The 24,544-nt window shown below is 37.6% G+C and overlaps 1 protein-coding gene across 4 annotated transcripts in view; it reads right to left on the bottom strand.

The window, feature by feature from the left end:
• UBR3 (ubiquitin protein ligase E3 component n-recognin 3) overlaps positions 1-24,544 on the bottom strand; it is a 263,885-nt gene that overhangs the window by 164,021 nt on the left and 75,320 nt on the right. For all 4 annotated transcript variants that reach the window (XM_055289670.1, XM_055289672.1, XM_063644665.1 and 1 more), the window contains exons 9-11: positions 17,023-17,202; positions 16,144-16,277; positions 8,173-8,259 (exon numbers count right to left, since the gene is read on the bottom strand). In XM_055289670.1, coding sequence (XP_055145645.1) covers positions 8,173-8,259; positions 16,144-16,277; positions 17,023-17,202 — 401 coding nt within the window. The remainder of the gene's footprint in view (positions 1-8,172; positions 8,260-16,143; positions 16,278-17,022; positions 17,203-24,544) is intronic.

Below are 24,544 nucleotides of genomic sequence, written 5' to 3'. Positions count from 1 at the left end.
ATTTTTTTTATTATTATACTTTTAAGTTTTAGGGTACATGTGCACAACGTGCAGGTTTGTTACATATGTATACATGTGCCATGTGGTGTGCTGTACCCATTAACTCTTCCTTTAACATTAGGTATATCTCCTAATGCTGTCCCTCCCCATTCTCCACACCCCACAACAGGCCCCGGTGTGTGATGTTCCCATTCCTGTGTCCACGTGTTCTCATTGTTCAATTCCCAACTATGAGTGAGAACATGCGGTGTTTGGTTTTTTGTCCTTGCGAAAGTTTGCTGAGAATGATGGTTTCCAGCTTCATCCATGTCCCTACAAAGGACATGAACTCATCATTTTTTATGGCTGCATAGTATTCCATGGTGTATATGTGCCACATTTTCTTAATCCAGTCTATCGTTGGACATTTGGGTTGGTTCCAAGTCTTTGCTATTGTGAATAGTGCCACTATAAACATACGTGTGCATGCGTCTTTATAGCAGCATGATTTATAACCCTTTGGGTATATATCCAGTAATGGGATGGCTGGGTCAAATGGTATTTCTAGTTCTAGATCCCTGAGGAATCACCACACTGACTTCCACAATGGTTGAACTAGTTTACAGTCCCACCAACAGTGTAAAAGTGTTCCTATTTCTCCACATCCTCTCCAGCATCTGTTGTTTCCTGACTTTTTAATGATCACCATTCTAACTGGTGTGAGATGGTATCTCATTGTGGCTTTGATTTGCATTTCTCTGATGGCCAGTGATGATGAGCATTTTTTCATGTGTCTTTTGGCTGCATAAATGTCTTCTTTTGAGAAGTGTCTGTTCATACCCTTTGCCCACTTTTTGATGAGGTTGTTTCTTTCTTGTAAATTTGTTTGAGTTCATTGTAGATTCTGGATATTAGCCCTTTGTCAGATGAGTAGATGGCAAAAATTTTCTCTCATTCTATGGGTTGCCTGTTCACTCTGATGGTAGTTTCTTTTGCTGTGCAGAAGCTCTTTAGTTTAATTAGATCCCATTTGTCAATTTTGGCGTTTGTTGACATTGCTTTTGGTGTTTTAGACATGAAATTACTGCTTCTTTAACTCAGGCTGCTTTAAATTATTTTTTCCCCTTGCATTAAAAGAACCTTGATTAAAATATCTTCTATTACCCTCTATATGCTGCCAGAAGGTGGTCTTACTTAAACATTAATTTAATCTTGAACTTCTTCCACTCACAATCTTTTAATGACTCCCTATGGTTTTAGCCTCCTGATAACCTTGCAACTCCTGAGAAGAAAGAGCTTACCTCTCCAGCCTCATCTTCCGTCACATAAATTCATGCACCATAGGTAGTACCCCAACTTACTAAGCTTCTGTGCCTTTGTATACACTATTCCCCCTGCCCCAAATGCTATATATCCCTTCTCCCACTGGATTAATGTATCTTTAAGACTTTGCTCAGTTGACACTTCTACTAAGAAGCTTTTCTTGGGTTCTTCAGGCTAAATCAGGTGCTCCCTTTTATGCTCCCACATAGTACCTGGTCACAACTTTACAGAAGCACAGGAATCAAATTAACCATATACTTGTTTTCCACTTCCTTAAGTCGGGGACTGTTTTATCACTGTATCCCCTATGTTTACAACATAGTAAACGTTCAATAAATATTTGCTGGATGAATGCACGTTCTACTTTCCTCTCACCAGAGGACTCTAGCCAAACCCACCCTGCTACAAACTCACAATTGTTGCCCTACACGATATTCATGTTTTTAAGAACTCTTAAATGGCCTATCTTATAGGAAAATGTATTCCATCCCCTGTTTCTATATGATTGTTTGATTTGGCTTACTTCAGTTCAAAACATATTATTGGCCAGGCACAATGGCTCACACCTGTGATCTCAACATTTTGGGAGGCCAAGGCAGGAGAATCACCTGAGCCCAAATGTTCAAGACCAGCCTGGGCAAGATGGCGAGACCTTGTCTCAAAAAAAAAAAAAAAAAATTATTTGCTTGATTTGTACTAGATTACCGTAATAACTTCTGACATCCACCCACAAGGATGGAAGAAGAACTAATGTTCATCACACATGTAATATGTGCCTCTTAGTCAATCCTTACTGGTTAATATTATCACCTTCAACAGATGAGGAAATGGGCTCAGCAGTGTTAAAAAAAAAAAAAAAGTAAAAATATATTAAAAATTAAACTTAAAAAAATCTGTCCAAGGCCACATAGCTAGTTGAATTATGGCAGAGCCACAATTTTCACTCAAATCTGCCTACGTTAAAGCTCTTTCCACTGCCAACAACCAATACAGTTAAAACACTACCAGACAAGGAGTTCCAAAATGTGGACTGTGGACCCAGAAGTACCATAACTTGCGACATAACAATAGGCAAGTCATTTAATATCTCTGCATCTCCACTTCCCAATGACAAAAAAAGGAGGAATAATAAAATCTTTAAGCACCATATAAAAACATGACATGGGCCAGGCACAGTGGCTTGCACCTGTCATCCTAGAACTTTGGGAGGCCGAGGTGGGTGGATCACCTGAGGTCAGAAGTTCGAGACCAGCCTGGCTGACATGGTGAAACCCCATCTCTACGAAAAATACAAAAATTAGTTGGGCGTGGTGGCACACGCCTGTAGTCCCAGTTACTCAGGAGACTGAGGCAGGAGAATCGCTTGAACCCAGGAGGTGGAGGTTGCAGTGAGCCGAGATTGTGCCATTGCACCCCAGCCTAGGCAACAAGAGCAAAAACTCCACCTCAAAAAAAAAAAAAATAAATATTATTTGATTCCTTATGTTCTATACTTAATTTCTCTTAAGAATCCATTTAAATTTTTGATAACATTCAATATCTTCCTAAAAATATTTCTGTGTGAAAAACAGATACACTATTTCCTAGAGTTCAGCTGCTCTATATGTCATACATGATTCTAATTGTCCTTCACTACACTCCTGATTCCAAGCATGATTAATTTAAATATCATTTTCTTGTGTATAATTTTCCCCCAGTTCAATCTTACTGTTGTCTTAGTGATGCTACTATTTCAACAATAATTCCTGAAGTTTCAAATACCAAAGAAAACTGGATTGAGAAAAGTTTCAGTTAAAGACTTTCTTCACAGAATTGGAAAAAACTACTTTAAAGTTCATATGGAACCAAAAAAGAGCCCGCATCGCCAAGTCAATCCTAAGCCAAAAGAACAAAGCTGGAGGCATCACGCTACCTGACTTCAAACTATATACTACAAGGCTCCAGTAACCAAAACAACATGGTACTGGTACCACAACAGAGATATAGATCAATGGAACACAACAGAGCCCTCAGAAATAATGCCGCATATCTACAACTATCTGATCTTTGACAAACCTGACAAAAACAAGCAATCGGAAAAGGATTCCCTATTTAATAAATGGTGCTGGGAAAACTGGCTAGCCATATGTAGAAAGCTGAAACTGGATCCCTTCCTTACACCTTATACAAAAATTAATTCAAGATGGATTAAAGACTTACATGTTAGACCTAAAACCATAAAAACCCTAGAAGAAAACCTAGGCAATACCATTCAGGGCATAGGCACGGGCAAGGACTTCATGTCTAAAACATCAAAAGCAATGGCAACAAAAGCCAAAATTGACAAATGGGATCTAATTAAACTAAAGAGCTTCTGCACAGCAAAAGCAACTACCATCAGAGTGAACAGGCAACCTACAAAGTGGGAGAAAATTTTCACAACCTATTCATCTGACAAAGGGCTAATATCCAGAATCTACAATGAACTCAAACAAATTTACAAGAAAAAAACAAACAACCCCATCAAAAAGTGAGAGAAGGACAGGAACAGATACTTCTCAAAAGAAGACATTTATGCAGCCAAAAAACACATGAAAAAATGCTCATCATCACTGGCCATCAGAGAAATGCAAATCAAAACCACGATGAGATACCATCTCACACCAGTTAGAATGGTCATCATTAAAAAGTCAGGAAACAACAGATGCTGGAGAGGATGTGGAGAAATAGGAACACTTTTACACTGTTGGTGGGACTGTAAACTAGTTCAACCATTGTGGAAGTCAGTGTGGCAATTCCTCAGGGATCTAGAACTAGAAATACCATTTGACCCAGCCATCCCATTACTGGGTATATACCCAAAGGACTATAAATCATGCTGCTATAAAGACGCATGCACACGTATGTTTATTGCGGCACTATTCACAATAGCAAAGACTTGGAACCAACCCAAATGTCCAACAACAATAGACTGGATTAAGAAAATGTGGCACATATACACCATGGAATACTATGCAGCCATAAAAAATGATGAGTTCATGTCCTTTATAGGGACGTGGATGAAACTGGAAACCATCATTCTCAGTAAACTATGGCAAGGACAAAAAACCAAACACTGCATGTTCTCACTCATAGTTGGGAATTGAACAATGAGAACACATGGACACAGGAAGGGGAACATCACAATCCGGGGACTGCTGTGGGTTGGGGGGAGGGGGGAGGGACAGCATTAGGAGATATACCTAATGCTAAATGACGAGTTAATGGGTGCAGCACACCAACATGGCACATGGATACATATGTAACAAACTTGCACGTTGTGCACATGTACCCTAAAACTTAAAGTATAATAATAATAATAATAATAAAAAGCTCCAGCTGAGGGACTGACCCTGGACAGGGTGAAGGAGGAGGGAAGCAGGCTGGAAGTGGGATGGAGCTCCGTGAACACTGGGCAATGTTCTCTCTGAAGACTGACTCATTACCATTTACATAAACAAAATTTAAGCCTAAAGACCAACAATTAGACAAGGCAAAGAATCAAGGTGAGTTGGTCAGGGCAGAATCAAAATCCAAATGTACAAAATCTAGGTTGAAGGCTAAGAGCTGACACAAATGTTGGGGGAGGGGTAATGAGGGGTAAAGAAAAATTAATTCAGGGCAGGAGGGATTAGAATTAAAGATAATAAGGGGTTCTTCCCTTCCTAAACCATTCCTAAAGCCACTGGGAGGTAAAGAGAGGGAGCAGGGTAAAAATAAGCATCTAAAGGTTAGGAAACTGAGAGGGAAGTCAGAGCTCAGACTGAGGAGGGCAACTGCTGGGGGTAACTGAGGGGCTGAGATGTCAGGGGTTGCTCAGGCATAGGGGGTGTGGCCTAGCATAGGGCATCAGATGTGGACAGAGTCAAAGCGGACCCACACAGCTGGGCAGCCCAGTGTAGAGCATCAGAGCCAATCTGGGTGAGGAGGGCCTCCAAATGGGGACTGACCTGGCATGGGGAATCAAAGCCTGACTGAGGTAAGGAGGGCAACAATACAGGCGGCCAGCCTGAAATAGGGAATCAAAATCCAAGCTGGGTAAGGAGATTATCCACATGTGCAAAGAGCAGGAGGCATCAGAGCCAAGGCAGAATGAGGAGGGCATCCAAAAAGAGGAAGAGCTTGGTGCGGGAGTTTCAAGCACGAAGAGGGTGAACAGGGCTTCTCCACAGAAGGGCAGTCCAAAGTGGGGGGTCAGAGCCCAGGCAGGTTAAGGAGGGTGTCCACGTGTAGGAAAAGGGGGAATAGGATGAGAACTCAGAGTCAACGCAAGGAAAAGAGGGCATCCATGCAGGGGAAACAGAGGCAACTGAGATGAGAGTTGCTTCTCATATTTATATATGAGATTAATCACACATAAATATGTATTTATAGATAAGTAAATATATTAAAGATAATGGAAGTCAGGTTTCCCACTGTTGAAGAAAACTAGAATAAATCCTACCAGTGTTAAACTGGAATTAAAAATATCAGTCTGAACTCATAGCTTTCTCTATAGACTGAAAAATATAGATGCAAATATGTATATGTACATATGTACTTATATACATATACTCCTCTGTTCACTGTGAGGTCCTGGGAGCAGTGATACCCCAATAGCAATGAGCACAAGAAGCACCTAGATTTTTCTTTTCTTTTTTTTTTTTTTTGAAACAGAGTCTGGCTCTGTCCCCCAGGCTGGAGTGCAGTGGCACGATCTCGGCTCACTGTAAGCTCCGCCTCCCAGGTTCACGCCATTCTCCTGCCTCAGCCTCCCGAGTAGCTGGGACTACAGGTGCCCGATACCACGCCCTGCCAATTTTTTTGTATTTTTAGTAGAGACAGGCTTTCACTATGTTGGCCAGGATGGTATCAAACTCCTGACCTCATGATCTGCCCACCTGCGCCTCCCAAAGTGCTAGGATTACAGGCTTGAGCCACCGCGCCCGGCCAAGATTTTTCTAAATACTGTTCCACACTAAAAGTAACCAGGGATCCATAAAGAAATGATTGATTCCAGAAATGGGTGGGGAAACTATGAGTCTGAAACATCCTGATGGGCCAGAAAACATGGAAGTTCTCAAAAAATGATGGGACAAGCAGAAACTAAGCTTAAAGGGGCTCTCACTGGCCAAATCTGAAATAATTTGAGCATCAAATAATAACAGTAATAGCTTATAACCCACTGAATAAAATAGAAACTATGACTCTCTAGAGACAAAAATAAATGAATGAATTGAAAACTGGATCAAAAAATACTTTGTTAATTACATGAGAAAAAGGGTAATTTTATGATGAAGGAGTCTAGCAGGTACCACCCTAATCAAGTGATCAAAGGTAACATCATTAGTAACAGAACACAAATCACAAACTACCAGATAGGATGCGATGAAAAGACTACAACATCACTTCTGTAACATTCCTGAAAAAGATACATAATCTGAATCTAATCATGAAACAAACCCAAATTGAGAGGGATTCTTCAAAATGTCACTGTCCTGGCCAGGAGCAGTGGCTCACACTGGTAATCCCAGCACTTTGGGAGGTTGAGGCGGGTGAATCACCTGAGGTCAGGAGTTCCAGACCAGCCTGGCCAACACGGTGAAACCCTGTCCCTACTAAAAATACAAAAAAAATCAGCTGGGTGCGGTGGAACATACCTGTAATCCCAGCTACTCAGGAGGCTGAGACAGGAGAATTGTTTGAACCTGGGAGGCAGAGGTTGCAGTGAGCCAAGATCGTGCCACTGCACTCCAGCCTGGGGAACGGAGTGAGACTCTGTCTCAAAAAAAAAAAAAAAAAAAGTCACTGTCCTAAAATGCAAAGAAAGACTGGGAAAATGTCTCAGAAGGAGATTAGAGACATGATAACGAAATGCAAAATGCAATTCTGAACCAGATCCTTTTTCTATAAAAGATATCATTGGACAACCGGTAAAACATGAATGAGTTATAAGAATTAAATGTTAATAATATATTAATGATTTTTATAGTTGCATTCTGGCTATATAAGAAAATATCCTTGTTTGCAGGAAACACTGAAATGCATGGGGGTAGTGAGGCATCAAGTCAACAACTGAACTCTCAAATGGTTCAAGAATAGAAAGTTCTTTGCTCAACTTTTCAATAAATTTGTGATTGTGTCAAAAAATTTTTAAACAGAAAGAAAAAAAAACACACACACACAAGAGATAAAATTTGCCTGCCCTCCACATACACACACAAACACACAGCAACGGTTCTGTGTGCCCAGGGTTCAGAAATCAGATGAAGTGGGGGTGAGCTGTCTAAAACATAGTCTTTCTTTTGCATATGGCATATTCTGACCCTACTTCATAAGAGGAATGGAAGGAGCTTCTGATGGTAAACTTGGCTAACGAATAAAAGCAATTACTTGTTCAATTCCTACATACCATGTCCTGTGCCAGCTCTTCTCATTATTAACACTAATCACCTTTGTTCAAGTCCATCTTTTCCTACTCTGACAAGCAGAACACTGTCCAATTAATAGAGTTGTGATACCCTTTTCATTAATCTCCCCTATCCTATTCACATTTGCATTGTCACTTTTATATATTCAACTGAAACTATTTCACTTCTGAGAAATAACGAGACATATATACTTAATAATGGAAAAACAAATCATGCCACTCTTCTCTAGGAAATAAGCAGACATATTAGTGCGCTCCAGAATCTCCTAAATGTCAAAGAACTAAAGAACTAGTCTCCCCTTTAGATTTCTCTTTTTCAAAGCCTAATAATATGTTCATTACTTCCCTCCCTCTCCTATGAAAAGGTATTCATTATTTTCAACATTAAATGAAATCTAACACTTTTCTTAAATGTCTTTACATACATCAAAAAATATACATACCTCATCTACGAAGTTAATAGCATCGAACCAGTCTTGAAGAGCTTCAAGGCAATATCTGACAACATTTCGGGTATATTCTTGAGTTTCCTAAAATAGTAAGTTATATATAATAAATTTATAATATATGAACATACATATATTTGCAACATTAAATTATACGTAATTATATGCATTGTGTATATATAAAATGGTAAAACGTATAATAGATTTTCAAGATTATATTTGCCATTTCAAGAAACTCTCCCTTCATAAACCAGTGACAAATATGAAAATTAAATAAGTCAATATGCTTCCCTTTTCACAATACATTTCTAAAAATGAATGAAAGCAGAAATAGATTTTAAATAGATTTAAATCAGACTCCATTTCAAGAGACCTCCCCCCCAATTTATTATAAATTCCCTAATGTCATTGTTTAATGGGTACAGGGTTTCTTTGGGGCTGATGAGAAAGTATTGGACATGGATAGTAGTGACAGTTGTACAACACTGTAAATGTACTTCAAGTCACTGAATTTTACAGCTAAAAATAGTTAGTGGTAAATGTTATGTATATTTTACACAATTAAAAAGAAAGGGCAAAGCATATGTGGCCTGTAAGTAACCTGTGAATACCCTGACTTACAACAGAATTTGGGAGAAGAAATGATGTGTGTGCCACTTGAAACAAGAGTACTGTAAAAGACAACTACAATGTTTTGTGGTAAAACAGATCCACCAAAATAGGCGAGTTCTAAATTAAACAGAAATAGAAATAATGATAGGCTTGCTTACCAAAAACAAAAAACAAAAAACAAACAAAAAAAAACAGGCAAAGGATTTAAAAAGACATTTCTGCCAAGAAAATACACAAATGACTAATAAGCATATACAAAGATGCTCAACATCATAGGAAAATGCAAATCAAAGCCACAATGAGATACCACTTCACACCAACTAGAGAGGCCATAATTTTAAAACTGTAAAACAGAAAGTGTTAGGAAGGATGTAGAGAAATTGGAATGCTCATATATTGCTGATGAGACTGTAAAATGGTACAGCTGCTTGGAAAAATTGTTTGCAGCTGGGCACGGCGACTCATGCCTATAATGGCAACACTTTGGGAGGCCAAGTCAGAAGGATCACTTGAGGCCAGGAGTTCAAGACTAGCTGGGACACAGCAAATCTCTGTCTCTGCGAAAAAATTTTAAAAATTGGTCAAGAGTGGTGGCGTGCATTCACAGTCCTATCTACTTGGGAGGGAGGCTGAGGTGGAAGGGCTGCTTGAGCCCAGGAGTTTAAGGATGCAATGAGCACTCCAGCCTGGGCAACAGAGTGAGGCCCTATCTCAAAAAGAAAAAAAAAGTTTGGCAGTTCTTTGGTAAGTTAAATATAGAGTTACCATACGACCAAGCAATTCCACTCCTACGTATATTTCCAGAAAATTGAAAATATATGTTCACACGAAAAATGTACATAAACATTCACAGAAGTATTATTCATTGCAGCCAAAAGGTGGAATCAACCCAAATATCTATCAATTGATGAAAGGACAAATGAAATGTTGTATATCCATAAAATGAAATATTAGCCAGACAAAGGAATGAAGTACTGATACATGCTACAACACAGCTGAACCTTGAAAACATTACATTGAGTGAAAGAAGTCAGACACAAAAGGCCACATATTATAGGATTCCATTTATATGAAATATCCAGACTAGGTAGATTTAGAAAGGTTGAAAGTAGATTAGTGGTTTCCAAGAGATGAGGGGAGGTTGGAATTGGGAGGTATGCAATTTCCTTTGGGGATGATGGAAATACTCTGGAATTAGATAGTGGTAGTAGTGGTAAACTTTGTGAATACACTATAAACCACTGAATAGTATATACTTTAAAATGGTTAAATGGTGAATTTTATCTCCTTTTTTTAAGTTAAAAAAAGATATTTTGGGGCTTCAACGTATAATGTCTAAGTGCAGAAAGCATCAAAGCCACGTGGGTTAAACTCATCAGCTACCTATGTAAATTATATAAATATGCTTTTTTAAAAAGCTGAAAGTCTCACATTCATTCTTGACTTCTCCTTCACCTTACTCATCTCCATGTCCTGTCAATTCTTGCTTGATATTATAATATAGCTTCATGCTTATTTCCATTGCCACAATCCAGACCAAAATCACTTACCTGGTCACCTTACTAACATTCTCATCCTGTTTTAATCTATGCTATATGAGATTTGTCTTTCTAAAATATTATTTGATACATTCTATTCCATACCTCTCACTGAAAACAAATTAATGCCACTTATAAGTTATCATAAATAATCTGTCATAACCAAACTAAAGTAGCAGGCAACTCACAGATAAATAAACTTTTAAAACCAAAAGTTCTCCTATTTCATCAAGCATTTGGGCAATGGGGTACCATTACAGGCTCTTCGCGCAAGTGTAAACTGGTACCACCCTTCTGGAGAACAATTTGACAAGTAGGTACTAAGAGTCTTTAAAAAGGTGACCAGTTAATTCCATTCATAAATACAGCATATTTAATAATCATGTTCTGATTGTCTCTTTCCTATCTTCCCACTACTACCACCCCCCAACCCCCAAAAAAGTCAGTATGCATGCTAACTTACTAGTTTTATGACCTTGAGCAAATTACTTAAATTTTATGAGTCTCAGTTTCTCCATATGTAAAAATGAGCATAATACAACCTACTTGCCAGTACTGTTCTGAAGAGGCAAGTGAAATGATGTACATTAAATGCTCTGTATCATAGGTTAACACTATGTCTGACAAATAGTTAAGTGCTCTGAAGAGTCAAGACCACATTAATCTTCTATCAAGTCCGTAGTAACCTATAGTTGCCACTGGATGAAGATTTTGCAGCTTATTTTTCTCCTCAGAAAGCAAGTATCAGTAAAATTCTAGAAACGTGTCATCCTCTTATCCAATCTTCATGTCATTAGTAAATCTAGCATTAAAAGTATGATGCTCTACTGACTGAGCTATCTGGGTAGTATTACTTTTTTTAACTAGCCCTTAATGTTCCCAAGAATCAAATAGCATTCAGTGCAATCATACAAAGACAGTAATTTATCAAGTGAAGTTTCCTTTTAAATTACTTAATCCTTAAGTTTTATATTTTACACTAGGAAAATTTAAACTGAGAAATAACATTTTTTTCCTATAAATAATAGTGTTTCTTCTAGTTTATACTTCTAAACCCTGACAGCACTGCAGCTAAAAAGCTTTGGACATTCTTACTTTAAAAACAATAACAGCAAAGTGATAAAGAGCATTGGTTTTTAAATTAGATGAATTTGCTTTCAAATTCAGCGTCTACTTATAGCTATGTGAACTTAAGTTATTTAACCTCTGAAAGAACACAATGATGCCATGTACTTTATAGGAGATGCAATGAATGTTAGATAAGAATATATGAAAAGTGCCTAGAACAATGTCTCACACAGTGTAAGTGCTCACGAAGAGAATGTCTTATCTAGGAACCAGACGCTCCTATAACTGAGAAGTTACTCTCTCAGATACTGCCAGGACAACAGGAGCCTGTTTTCTCTCTGTTCTCTTTACTTCATAGATTAGGTGAACCATACTGCATTGTAATTCTAGCCTTGAAAGCTGAAATATGAACTACTGCCCGGAAACAATGATTTTTCATTATCAAAGAGATAAACATAACCTCAGCCTCATAATTCAAATTCATCCTAAACACAGTAGTCAGAATAATCTTAAAATATTGATCTTTTTGTATCAATATCATATCAACCCACTTTACTGAGTCTCTATCTTCTGTGGGCTTATATACATGACATGGCATTCTTCTGATTTTTCTCTTCTCCCTGTCCTTAATATCTAAATGTCAGTTCTTTCTTCGGGGTTCACATCTCTTTTCTCCCTATTTAATCTCATCCATCCCTTGGTGATAAATATCTTCTATATGCCGAAGGGTCTAGAATGTATAACCTCAGTCCAGACTTACTTTTTGAGCATGAGACTCATATATCCAACTGCCTATTCACTATTTCTACTTGGACATTTCATGGGCATCTCAAACTTAACCTATTTAAAGCTAATTCTGATCTCTCTAAACTCGACATTCTCTCAGTCTTTACTACCTTTGTAAATAGCACTTCCATACACAGTTACTCAAAAGTCTCTCTCTCTCATCAATAATGTACAATCCATCACCAAGCCTGTAGATTCTACCTCAAAAATACATACTGAATATCCAAAATATACTTTGAATATATATATATCAAATATATGCTACCTGAATTTCATGTTTAGACTATTGTCACAGCATCTTTTTATTTAATTGACAAATGATAAATACATGTATTTATGGGGTACAATGTGATGTTTCAAGATATATATATATACACACACACACATGCATTGTTGCATGGGTATATCAAGCTAATTAACATATCCATCACCTCAGACATTTATCGTTTTTTTGTAGTGAGAGCATTAAAAATCTATTCCTTTAGCAATTCTGAAATGTAAAATACATTATTATTAACTATAGTCACCATGCTGTGCAATAGATTTCAAAAAGTTATTCCTCCTCTCTAGCTAAAACTTTGTACCCTTTAGTCAAAATCTCCCCATTTCCCACTCCCTCAGCCCCACCTTCTGGAAATCATCATTCTACTCTCTACTTCTATAAGTTCAACTTTTTCAGATTTTACATATAAGTGAGATCAATTTACCAAAGCATCTTAATTGGTCTATTTACTCCTGGTCTTGCTGCTTCCCACCCACCCCTACTCCTGCTCAAATCCAGTCTTCTCCAGGAATAGAACGATCTTTTAAGTGTAAATCTGATCACATTAAACCCTTCCTTAAAAATCTTCAGTGGCTTCTCCTTAAAATTGAATCCAAGAGTACTTAACATGATCTGCGAATACCTGCAATAATAATCTGATCTCTGCCTATCTCTCCAACTCCACCTTGTTTACTCTGTGGTTCCAGCCACCAATTCCTTAAAAGGACCAATCACGGCCGGGCGCGGTGGCTCACGCCTGTAATCCCAGCACTTTGGGAGGCCGAGGCAGGCAGATCACGAGGTCAGGAGATCGAGAACACCCTGGCTAACATGGTGAAACCCTGTCTCTACTAAAAAAAAATACAAAAAATTAGCCGGGCTTGGTGGCGGGCGCCTGTAGTCCCAGCTACTCGGGAGGCTGAGGCAGGGGAATGGCATGAACCCGGGAGGCGGATCTTGCAGTGAGCCGAGATCGTGCCACTGCATTCCAGCCTGCATGACAGAGCAAGACTCTGTCTCAAAAAAAAAAAAACAAAAAGGACCAATCACTTTCCTACTGAAGGTAGGCTATTCCCTCTTATCTCCCCCATGACCAACACCAACCCCAATTTAATATTCACAGAGCTGGGTCCTTCATATTCTCTCTTCATAAAGGCATTCTCTGATACCCAAATCTTCAGTCCTCATACTCATTACTCTTCCTCATAACAACCTGTTATTTTCCCACAGAGCACTTACAAAAGCTTGTGAAGTAAATCAATGTGTTTACTTATTTAAGGTTTATCTCCCCTGTGAGAACAAGAACCATATCTATTTGGATCAGTACCAAAAACTTAAGCATCTAAATAATGTCTGGCATATATTTTTTTAATAAATGAACAAACCAACCTCATATTATATGACAGTTTCTTGATAAATGGTACAGTGGAAATTAAACAAGGTACACTATGAAAACAAACCTGACTGGAGGAATAAATGAGTAGATTATATATCTGAGTCTTGAGAGTTTTTTAAGAAAACTTTAAAATTTCAAAGAGTTAACATTAATTGTTCTTCATTTTGGTTAGAATCACTACACAGGTCCCACTGCATATCAAACGAATCAAAACCTCTGACACTGGGGCTTACACATGCATATTTTTTAAGCTTCCAAGATAAGTCTCATGCAAGAAAAACACTGAGCCAACAAAAGAGAATAAAAGACCATATGCCAAAGAAAGAGACTATCTTGAACAAAAGCACAGGAATCAAGAAAAGACACTGCATGTTGAGGAATAATAATCAATCCAATAAAGGCATGGAGGGAGAGGGGGTATAGGAAGATGAATTATAGGCTGAGGTGGGCAGATCACCTGAGGTCAGGAGTTTGAGACAAGTATGTGCAACATGGTGAAACCTTGTCTTTACTAAAAATACAAAAATCAGCCAGGCATGGTGGTGCACACTTGTAATCCCAGCTACTTGGGAGGCTGAGGCAGAAGAATCACTTGAACCCAGGAGGCAGACGTTGCAGTGAGCTGAGTTTGCACTCCAGCCTGGGTGACAGTGAGTGAGACTCCACCTCAAAAAATAAAAATAAAAATAAAAATAAAAATAAAAATAGAAAAGATAATGAATTATGACAGACAAGTTGAGGGCAACTTGTGGAGGATTTTAAATGTCTCTATAGGAAAAACAGATGTTATCCTGTAGACTGATGAGAACTTGAATGATTTTTAAGTAAAGGAGAGGGAGATATACAGAGCTTAGAAAAGTAACTTTGGTATTGAGACAGATTACAGTAGAAAGAGTCTAGAAACAGGAAAACCAGTTAAGAAATTACCTTAATAATCCATATTTTTAAAATACCGAGAAATAAAGGAAAAAAGCAGGAGAGGAATATTTCTAGAATGAAAGATTCTTAGTATCTGATTACAGGTTAAACACAGTTAGTACAGCTAGGGAAGAAAGTTTCCAGAATGGACAATTACATAATTTAAGATACCATTAAATGACAAAAAGGGCACAAAAGGAAATATAGTATGGACAGATATTTTTTAAAAGTTAATTCAGAACCTGAGAAAATTCATGTACCTACAAGGGGATCTACATGAATAATCAGACGTGTTAGAAATTTGAAAAGGGCCAACATGGTGAAACCCTGTCTCTACAAAAAATACAAAATTTAGCCAGGTGTGCTGGTGCACACCTGTAATCCCAGCTACTCGGGAGGCTCAGGCAGGAGAATCACTTAAACCTAGGAGACGGAGGTTGCAGTAAGCTGAGATGGTGCCACTGCACTCCAGCCTGGCGACAGAGAGACTCCCTCTAAAAAAAAAAAAAAAGAAAGAAATTTGAACCTAGTAAGACTGTAACAAGGCTGTGAGTCATCTGCATTTAGAGAATGGCTGAACTAACAAAAGAAAGTATAAATCTACTTAAAGAAACACATACGTTTAAGTGGTAGATGGAAGAGAGCTTCACAATAACTAAGAGCAGGCTTTACTGTCCCATTTCTCTTTCATTTTGTTTTTAAAAGGTCATTAAACAGACTGAGAAATTCAAATATTTTTAAATGAGCTGACCAAGTCACCCGAGTAAGAAAGAGGCAGAGCCAAAACTAGAACCCAGGGCTTCAAAATATGTCTACTACAAAATCTTGTCCAGCATGATTACTGGTATAGGATAACAGGCTGGAACTGCATGGTGTCCATACATCAAAATTTTAGTCAAGTCTTTAGTTTAATAGGGTCAGGGGATTCCATTTGTCTGGACTGCCCAAGGTTTCCGGAGACCCATCAAACCAATGCTTATAATATTATATATTATAATATACATTGTATAACAACCACTGGAAGGTTTGTGGAATTTATACTTGTTTTGTCCTAGGAATCTTGAAAGTGTAATATTGAGGACTATCCTACTCCTTAACGGCAAAAAGCATTAGGCAACTGATAATAAATGAAACAATAAAGATGAATGTGGAGACTAATGAAGTTCCAAAGACTGTTCACAATAGCAACAGGATGGAAAAATCTGATAATAATGAATTCCAAACTGCCTAAGAATGAAAATTACTGTCTCGGGTCAGTTTTCATAAAGCTGAATTCAATTTGAAACAAAATTAGACACTGCATATTATATACAAATGAACAAACCAATATTTTCACAAGTCTTTTTCTTAAATAAACACAGAAATTAACAAAAATATTTCCAACATACCCTAACTTTACAATGTGATAAAAGCCCCCACATTGGCTGTGCACAGGCCTCAAGTTCAGCAGCAAAGGCAGCATAGTAGGTCTGAGACTCAAATTCCACATGCTCATTTAGTTCTCGCTTGTTTAAGTTCATACCTGGCAAAAATTAAAGCAGATATAAACCTTGTCAAGTGGAAGCACATATTCATATTAAATATCAAGTACAACATTTCCCAGTCCCAAACACATTTATGTACACAAGTGGCATTACTGACACAGTACATATAGAAATAAGTAAATTCCTAAAAATGAAACAATCTAGTCCTTTCAGAATTTTTTACAAACTACGTTTTCTTAGAAACATTTTATGAATTGTCTCATGCAACAAACTGAATATCTTTTGATAAGAAAGTCAAAAAAATTTGAATTGATGTTAGTTGAAAGTTTTACGTTAAGTGTTATGAATCTTTCTCAGACAATAGATTTCACATTTCTAGATTAATGGTTACAAATGCTTCAAAGCCAGGCACAGTGGCTAATCCCTGTAATCCCAGCACTTTGGGAGGCTGAGGCAAATGGAATGGTTGAGCCCAGGAGTACTAGACCAGCCTGGGCAACACAGTGAGACCCTGTCTCTACTAAAAATAAAAAAATTAAGTTAAATTTTTTTAAATGCTTAAAAAGTTATACTCCTGTTTCTTTTACAATCATTTGACATTTTTCCTAACTCCTTGGTATGTTTTATGAACAATTTATTAAAGTACTTACAAATACCAGTTAAAATAATGAGCTATTTCATGTGTAGCCTGAATGATGTGCTATTGTATTTTAATTGATATTTAATAATTTAGCATTAGGAATTTTGTAAACCAAAAAATTAACAAAGGCATAAAATTCATACCTTGAAAGAAAGATACAAAGTTCATCCATGTAACTAACAAGCCGTGATCCTCTAAAAATCTCTTGGCCACACTTTGATGAGAAAGAATATTAATAAAATCACTAACAAGAGGCCAGTAAGTGTTATTTTTCAGCAATGCTTCTCCACAGTTCACTACCACATGTAAACTATTTTCTTCATCTAAAAAAGACATACACAACCCAAAAATTTCATAAGATTTTTTTTTAAGGCTTAACCAATAATACAGAATATATACACTTTAGAATCAGATATACCTAAATTCAAACCCTGGCCTTCCATTTAATACCTATATGGCTTTAGGCACAATATTTACACTCTCTGAATCAATTTCTTCATTTATAAAGTGGAAAATAAAAACATCCATTTAAAAGAATTACATGAAGCATTAACAAAAAGTACTTAGCACATCATTATAGCAATTATTACCATATGTCCAATATATGACATGATACTGAGGTAGCTGTATGTTTATAAAACCTTATTTTCTTGATTCTAATGATATAATGCAATATTTTCTGTTGCAATCAATAAAAAATTTTTACCCCTAGATTAATCTCATTTCATCTTATCAACCAAATCTGTACGATTTCAAGAGATGTACATTTAATTGCTTTCTTCTATTCAAAAAATACATCAATCTAATTTTTAGCAAACAATATTTCAAAGATAAAAAACACACATTTAAAAAAAGAAAAAAAAAAACACACACACACACACACACACACACCCCAACTTCTTGGCCTTGAAAAAAAAATCCTCAAAGTTTAAATACATCGTTGGGAGTGGTGGGAGGATAGGCTTGTACAAAATCTTTATCATTAAAAATTATTAGTATATATGCATTCGCTCTCTTTAACCTATTCCAACTTCACTGACTCACTGGACTAGGAAGTTTCCATTCCCACTGTAAAACATATTAATACCCATAATACATGGAATGCTCAAGGCTCATAGCTCATTCCCTGTACACAGGCTGGGGCGTATGGTTACCTAGAGTCAATTTTTGTTTCTATTCATGCTAATTGTTCTTTTTATCATAATTACACAATTTAGATCAAAAGTATATGAACTAATGACATACGAAAGCACAGAGAGGTATTACAGAAATTGAATCATATGCTTTTGAGAGACAATAAAATAAAAACAAGTGCCAGGAAAAAAAGCTAAAAATCTAGGGACAGAAAAATCATAAAAGCCTATAAGTACATTTTACACTCAGATTGCTTTATATTCTAACTCTATTTTAAAGAGATTAAAATTGGAATCCACAGATGATGCTTTATAGATGTGCTATTTATAAAAAAAGATGAGCGAGAACTCCAGTCAAGGAAACCATATCCTGAAAATACTTTGCCCAAAGTTAAAAGCCTGGAGAATGAACACACAGTTCTGTGTTTTAAGTTAAAATACAATGTTTAACGTATATACATATTTTTTCAAAGATGGGGGTCTCACTATGTTGCCCACGCTGGACTCAAACTCCTGGGCTCAAGCAGTCCTCCCACCTCAGCCTCCTCAGTAGCTGGGATTACAGGTATGTGCCACCACACCCGGTTCTTATCATTTTTTAAATGATTCCTCACTTTAACCAACTTATTCAACTACCTACCTATCTGTCATACTCATCAGTCAGGAGGGCCTCCACTGCACTTTTTAACTTCCACACATTAAACTTAGGTTTCAGTCCATAGAATTATTTTACCAAATATTAAATAAGTTTAACAATATCTAAGAACAGTGCCCACTGAAGTTAAATACACTCTCTTTCAGTACTTCTCAATGGACGAGAGAGGGTCTAACTCAACGAGGAAGTAAGGATTAGGGGCTTTTTACAAAGTATTTATACTAACCCCTGATCATGACTGACAACTACTGTTCCACTTTTGAGCTAGTGAGCCATTGATATTGATGCAACAGTGCTGAGGAATGTTGGGATTTTTTTTAAGTTAAAAATTGAGAATCACTGTTCTATATAATTGAAACCAGAGGATGAATAAGCAGAATATAATTAATCAAACTCACTATTTTCCTGACACTGCTTAAATACTACTGTTCTTGTAACAAATGCCTTGGAATCATTAATGAAATAAAATGATTAGGACTTCTATTTTTACTCAAACTGGTACTTTCCTCATTATAGATATAAAGAGCAACGATTCAGTGTTAAATTAAATTCACTCATCAACAAATATTTATTGAGCACCTACTAAGGGTCAAGTTTTCAACTAATCTCTGAGAATAAAGTGGTAAATAAATCAAGATTTAGATGATCTCTGTCTTCATGGAGATTAACATCTAAGAAGGCAGAATGTGATAAGGGCTGTAATGGGAAAAGTTCAGGGAGTCATAAGAACAAATAAAGCTAGACTACAATTCAAGAAAAGACTTGGCTGGGCATGGTGGCTCACGCCTGTAATCTCAGCACTTTGGGAGGCCGAGATGGGCAAATCACCTGAAGTCAGGAGTTCGAGACCAGCCTGGCCAACATGGTGAAACCCCCACCTCTACCAAAAACACAAAGTTAGCTGGGCGTGGTGGCGGGCACCTGTAATCCCAACTACTTGGGAGGCTGAGGCAGGAGAATCACTTGAACCCGGGAGGCGGAGGTTGCAGTGAGCCGAGATTGTGCCACTGCACTCCAGCCTAAGTGACAGGGCAAGACTCCATCTCAAAAAAAAACAAAAGATTCTCCTGAGGAAATGAAGTTTAAACTGAGGCCTATAAAATAAAGCAGGAATTAGGATTAACCAGATAAACTAGTGATGGTAGAGATGGTGCTATAGGCAGAAGGAGCAATACCTAAGAAAACGTTAGAATCACTTGAAGAAAGAATACAGAGGATGCATGGTACAAATGAGGCTACAGGGTCTTGTAAACCAGTGTCAGGACTTTAGAGTTCACATGAAGAGAATGGAAAGCCACTAGGGGGTTTTAAGAGAGAGAACATTATAAGAAGTGTAATGTAAAAAGTGACTGAAGGAGAGTGACAACAACTAGAGATAAGAGGCTTAGAGATGGCCATGGTTTGAACTATGGTGGTGGCAAAAAGATGCAGTGATGAAGAGGCTATGTAAAGATATTCAGAAGATTTGAAGGAACAGAGTTGGTAATGTGTGCTATATCTGCAAGGAGTAAAAAGAAGTCAAAGACAACTCCTAGGTTTTTAGGCTGCACAGCTGTTTAGATAGTTAGACAGTGGAATCAAAACACACATTCATGTGCTCATGTACATACATATATACACACACACACACACACAAGATAATGTAAAAGAAGCCAGATCAATGGAGCAATAATGAGTCTTCGCTATGGACGTTGTGTGTTTGAGGTGTTTATAGACATCCAAACAATGTAGTTCAATAAGTAGTTTGATATGCAGAGAGGAAAGGCAATCTGGGATTATGAGCATCTACAGACATTCCTATGTCATGCAACACATGGTTTTAGATTTCACTTTACAAAGACTGTTTCAAAAGACAAATTCTAACATTTCTGGGACATGAAAAATTATGAGCTACGTTTGGAACCACAAAGCATATGGTATAAAATTGAATATAAAAAAGTAAAAGTAGAAGGTAGGAATCACATACTACTATAAGGCTTTTTCCCTTTAGTCTTCAGCTATCGCTGTGGCCAAATTCTCATTGTATCAGCTCCTGTATTTATTAAAAGTATAGATAAAATTTTAAAATATCATCTAACAACAATTCAAGCCAAGGCTAGATAGAGGCTGCTAAAAAATAAAAAGAAAGTACAGAGATCCTGTTGTAATATCTGTGGCTAGTTGTGGGTAGTTCAGTATAGCTAAGGTTTATCCTAATACTCAGAGTAAAAATGGGAAAAGCTTATGATACTTTTAGAAAAGCAGTAAATATATATCATGATATGCTACTACTGAAGGAGGAAAAAATAGTATGGCAAAGTTTGAAGGCTTCCAAAGATAGTTTTAGACCTTGGCTGGAAATAATGTAATTTACTGCTAAAAAAAAATTATATTTAAAGATCTTAACAATCTTTATTTCAGCTTGTTGAAAATTCAATTTGTATAAGAATTTCCAGAAAAGACTAACTGCATTAGAAGCATATGTAAAAAGCAACTGATACCATATAATATGGTTTCAGAAAAATATGGGAAAAGTGTGAAAAGCAGAGACATTAGGACAAAGTGCCAAGAAACACCAATATTGATAGGACAAGTAGAGAAGAGTACTGGGCCACAGAAAGAGAATCAACAGTGTGAAATGCTACTGAAAATTAAGCAAGGTAAAGTTCAAACTATGACCACTGGCTTCCTCAACAGGTAGTTTACAAAAAGGGTAAACCACATAATTTATCATATAAACTGGGACGCTTTTGAGCGTAAAAGAAACTGTATTAATAACTACGTCAGACTAACAGGCATAACTTAAGGCTATTCTGGGAAAACTAGGACTATGGCTACATGAGTCATGGACAATTTTGTAGATTTCAATAGAACAATGGGAGTGAACATCAGAATGAGGTAGGTAAGGATACGAATATAAAAAGTGAGGAAAGCTAGCTATTAAAAAAAAAAATGGGAGGCAGGTTTAAGACTCACCTTGTTCCCAAATATTCTCCCTTAAAGGCCAAATGCAAACCATATGTAATAAGCACAGCTAAATCAGCTGGTGAAGAAAAGAGACTCCAGATTCTTTTAAAAGAACAGGTACTTCTAAATTTTGTTTTCTCAATTATGAATTTAAAACACCATTTTGCCGCAAAGACTTCATGACTAAAACACCAAAAGCAATGGCAACGAAGCCAAAATTGACAAATGGGATCTAATTAAACTAAAGAGCTTCTGCACAGCAAAAGAAACTATTATCAGAGTGAACAGGCAACCTACAGAATGGGAGAAAAATTTTGCAATATATCCATCTGACAAAGGGCTAATATCCAGAATCTACAAAGAACTTAAACAAATTTACAAGAAAAAAACAACCCCATCAAAAAGTGGGTGAAAGATATGAACACACAGTTCTCAAAAGAAGACACTTATGCAGCCAACAAACATGAAAAATGCCCATCATCACTGGTCATTACAGAAATGCAAATCAAAACCAAAATGAGATACCATCTCAGGCCAGTTAGAATGGGAATCATTAAAAAGTCAGGAAACAACAGATGCTGGAGAGGATGTGGAGAAATAGGAACGGTTTTACACTGTTGGTGGGAATGTAAATTAGTTCAACCATTGTGGAAGACAGTATGGCGATTCTTCAAGGATCTAGAACTAGAAATACCATTTGACCCAGCAAATCCCTTTACTGGGTATATACCCAAAGGGTTATAAATCATGCTACTATAAAGACACATGCACATGTATGTTTTTTGCGGCACTGTTCACAACAGCAAAGACTTGGAACCAACCCAAATGACCATCAATGATGGACTAGATAAAGAAAATGTGGCACATATACACCATGGAATACTATTGCAGCCATAAAAAAGGATGAGTTCATGTCCTTTGCAGGAACATGGATGAAACTGGAAACCATCATTCTCAGCAAACTATCACAAGGACAGAAAACCAAACACTGCATGTTTTCACTCATAAGTGGGAGTTGAACAATGAGAACACATGGACACAGGGAGGGGGACATCACACACCGGGGCCTGTTGGGGGGGCAGGGGGTGGGCGGTGGGGGGAGGAACAGCATTAGGAGAAATACCTAATGTAGATGACAGGTTGATGGATGCAGCAAACCACCATGGCACATGTATACCTATGTAACAAACCTGCACATTCTGTACACGTACCCCAGAACTTAAAGTATAATTAAAAAGTAAAAAAATTTTAAAAAACACCATTTTTGTGAAAAGTCTGTCTTTAAATATATAATTCCATATAAGAATATCATTGATACAGCTGAGGGACAGCAGACACCATTTCAAAAAGGAAAAAACAAAAAGCAATATATGTAGATAAATCTCTAGGAAAGAATAGGTCATATTACATGAAGTTAGTAAAACTAAAACATAAAGCAGCTTTTAAATTTTCCTTTATAAAAGTAAAGAAGTAGGCTGGGCATGGTGGCTCATGCCTGTAATCCCAGCACTTTGGGAGGGCGAGGCGGGTAGATCACCTGACGTCAGGAGTCCGAGACCAGCCTGGCCAATGCGGTGAAACCCCATCTCTACTAAAAATACAAAAAATTAGCCGGGCATGGTGGCGGGCGCCTGTAGTCCCAGCTACTCGGGAGGCTGAAGCAGGAGGATCAGTTGAATCTGGAAGGCGGAGGTTGCAGTGAGCTGAGATCACACCATTGCACTCCAGCCTAGGCAACAAGAGTGAAACTCCAGCCAGGCGCGGTGGCTCACACCTGTAATCCCAGCACTTTGGGAGGCCAAGGTGGGTGGATCACAAGGTCAGGAGATCGAGACCATCCTGGCTAACACGGTGAAACTCCATCTCTACTAAAAATACAAAAAATTAGCTGGGCGTGGTGGCGGGCGCCTATAGTCCCAGCTACTCGGGAGGCTGAGGCAGGAGAATGGCATGAACCTGGGAGGCAGAGCTTGCAGTGAGCTGAGATCGCACCACTGCACCCGAGCCTGGGCGACAGAGCGAGACTCCGTCTCAAAAAAAAAGAAAAAGAGTGAAACTCCATCTTTAAAAAAAAAAAAAAAAAGGTGAAGAAGTATATTCTTTAATGTAAATAATGTATTATGCTCCCACTATACCTACAATGGGAACGCAGACTCACAAAGTAGGTAAGAAAGAGTACAGGCTTTGAAGTTAGACAACCCAGCCTTACCACTCAGAGCTGTAAGATCACAGATCATTGACTTCAACTCCCTATGCCTCAGCTGCCTCATCCATAAAATGGAGAAGACAATACCTTCAAAGAATTATTGATGGTTACGTGATATAATGCATATAAAGTACTGAGAAAAGAGTCTAGCATATAGTTGAGTACTCTAGAGATGGTAGCTATCATAATTAGCTAGCTATTATATATAACGCATTACGCCTTGCACTGAGTTCATATCAATTTTCAGGACATGGTGTCACACCTGAGAACAGACAGATTATCAGTATAAGGAGAAAACAGGAGCTGATATGCACAAAGACGCAAGAGCAGAACAAAGCAAGGCTCAACTATAAGATTTCTCCTCCTCAGAGAATGGAGAGGTCCTAAGATTTAATTAATCTGAAGTATTGTTTGTTGTTATTTTTAAAGTTTAGCTCCTAGTGCCAGCAAGTAAAGACACATTCTATCAAAGTGTCTTTGATAGGGACTGGCTGTGTCAAGGTTAAGAATAGTAAGAGTTCTGACATTAGGAGCCAGGAAATCCTTCTTACGTCTGTCATTTGCTAGCTGTATAACCTATGGCAAATTGCTTAACTTTCCTAAGCCTCAATGTACTCATCTTTAAAGCAAGGATAATAATAATGCCAATCTCAGAGACTTGCTCATAAGCTTAATTGAAACAATATATAAATAGTGTTCAACACAGTACCAGGTACATAGCAAAT

Source organism: Symphalangus syndactylus, chromosome 8, assembly GCF_028878055.3.
Source record: "Symphalangus syndactylus isolate Jambi chromosome 8, NHGRI_mSymSyn1-v2.1_pri, whole genome shotgun sequence".
NCBI lineage: Eukaryota > Metazoa > Chordata > Mammalia > Primates > Hylobatidae > Symphalangus > Symphalangus syndactylus.
This window is presented reverse-complemented; position numbering and strand designations above follow the sequence as displayed.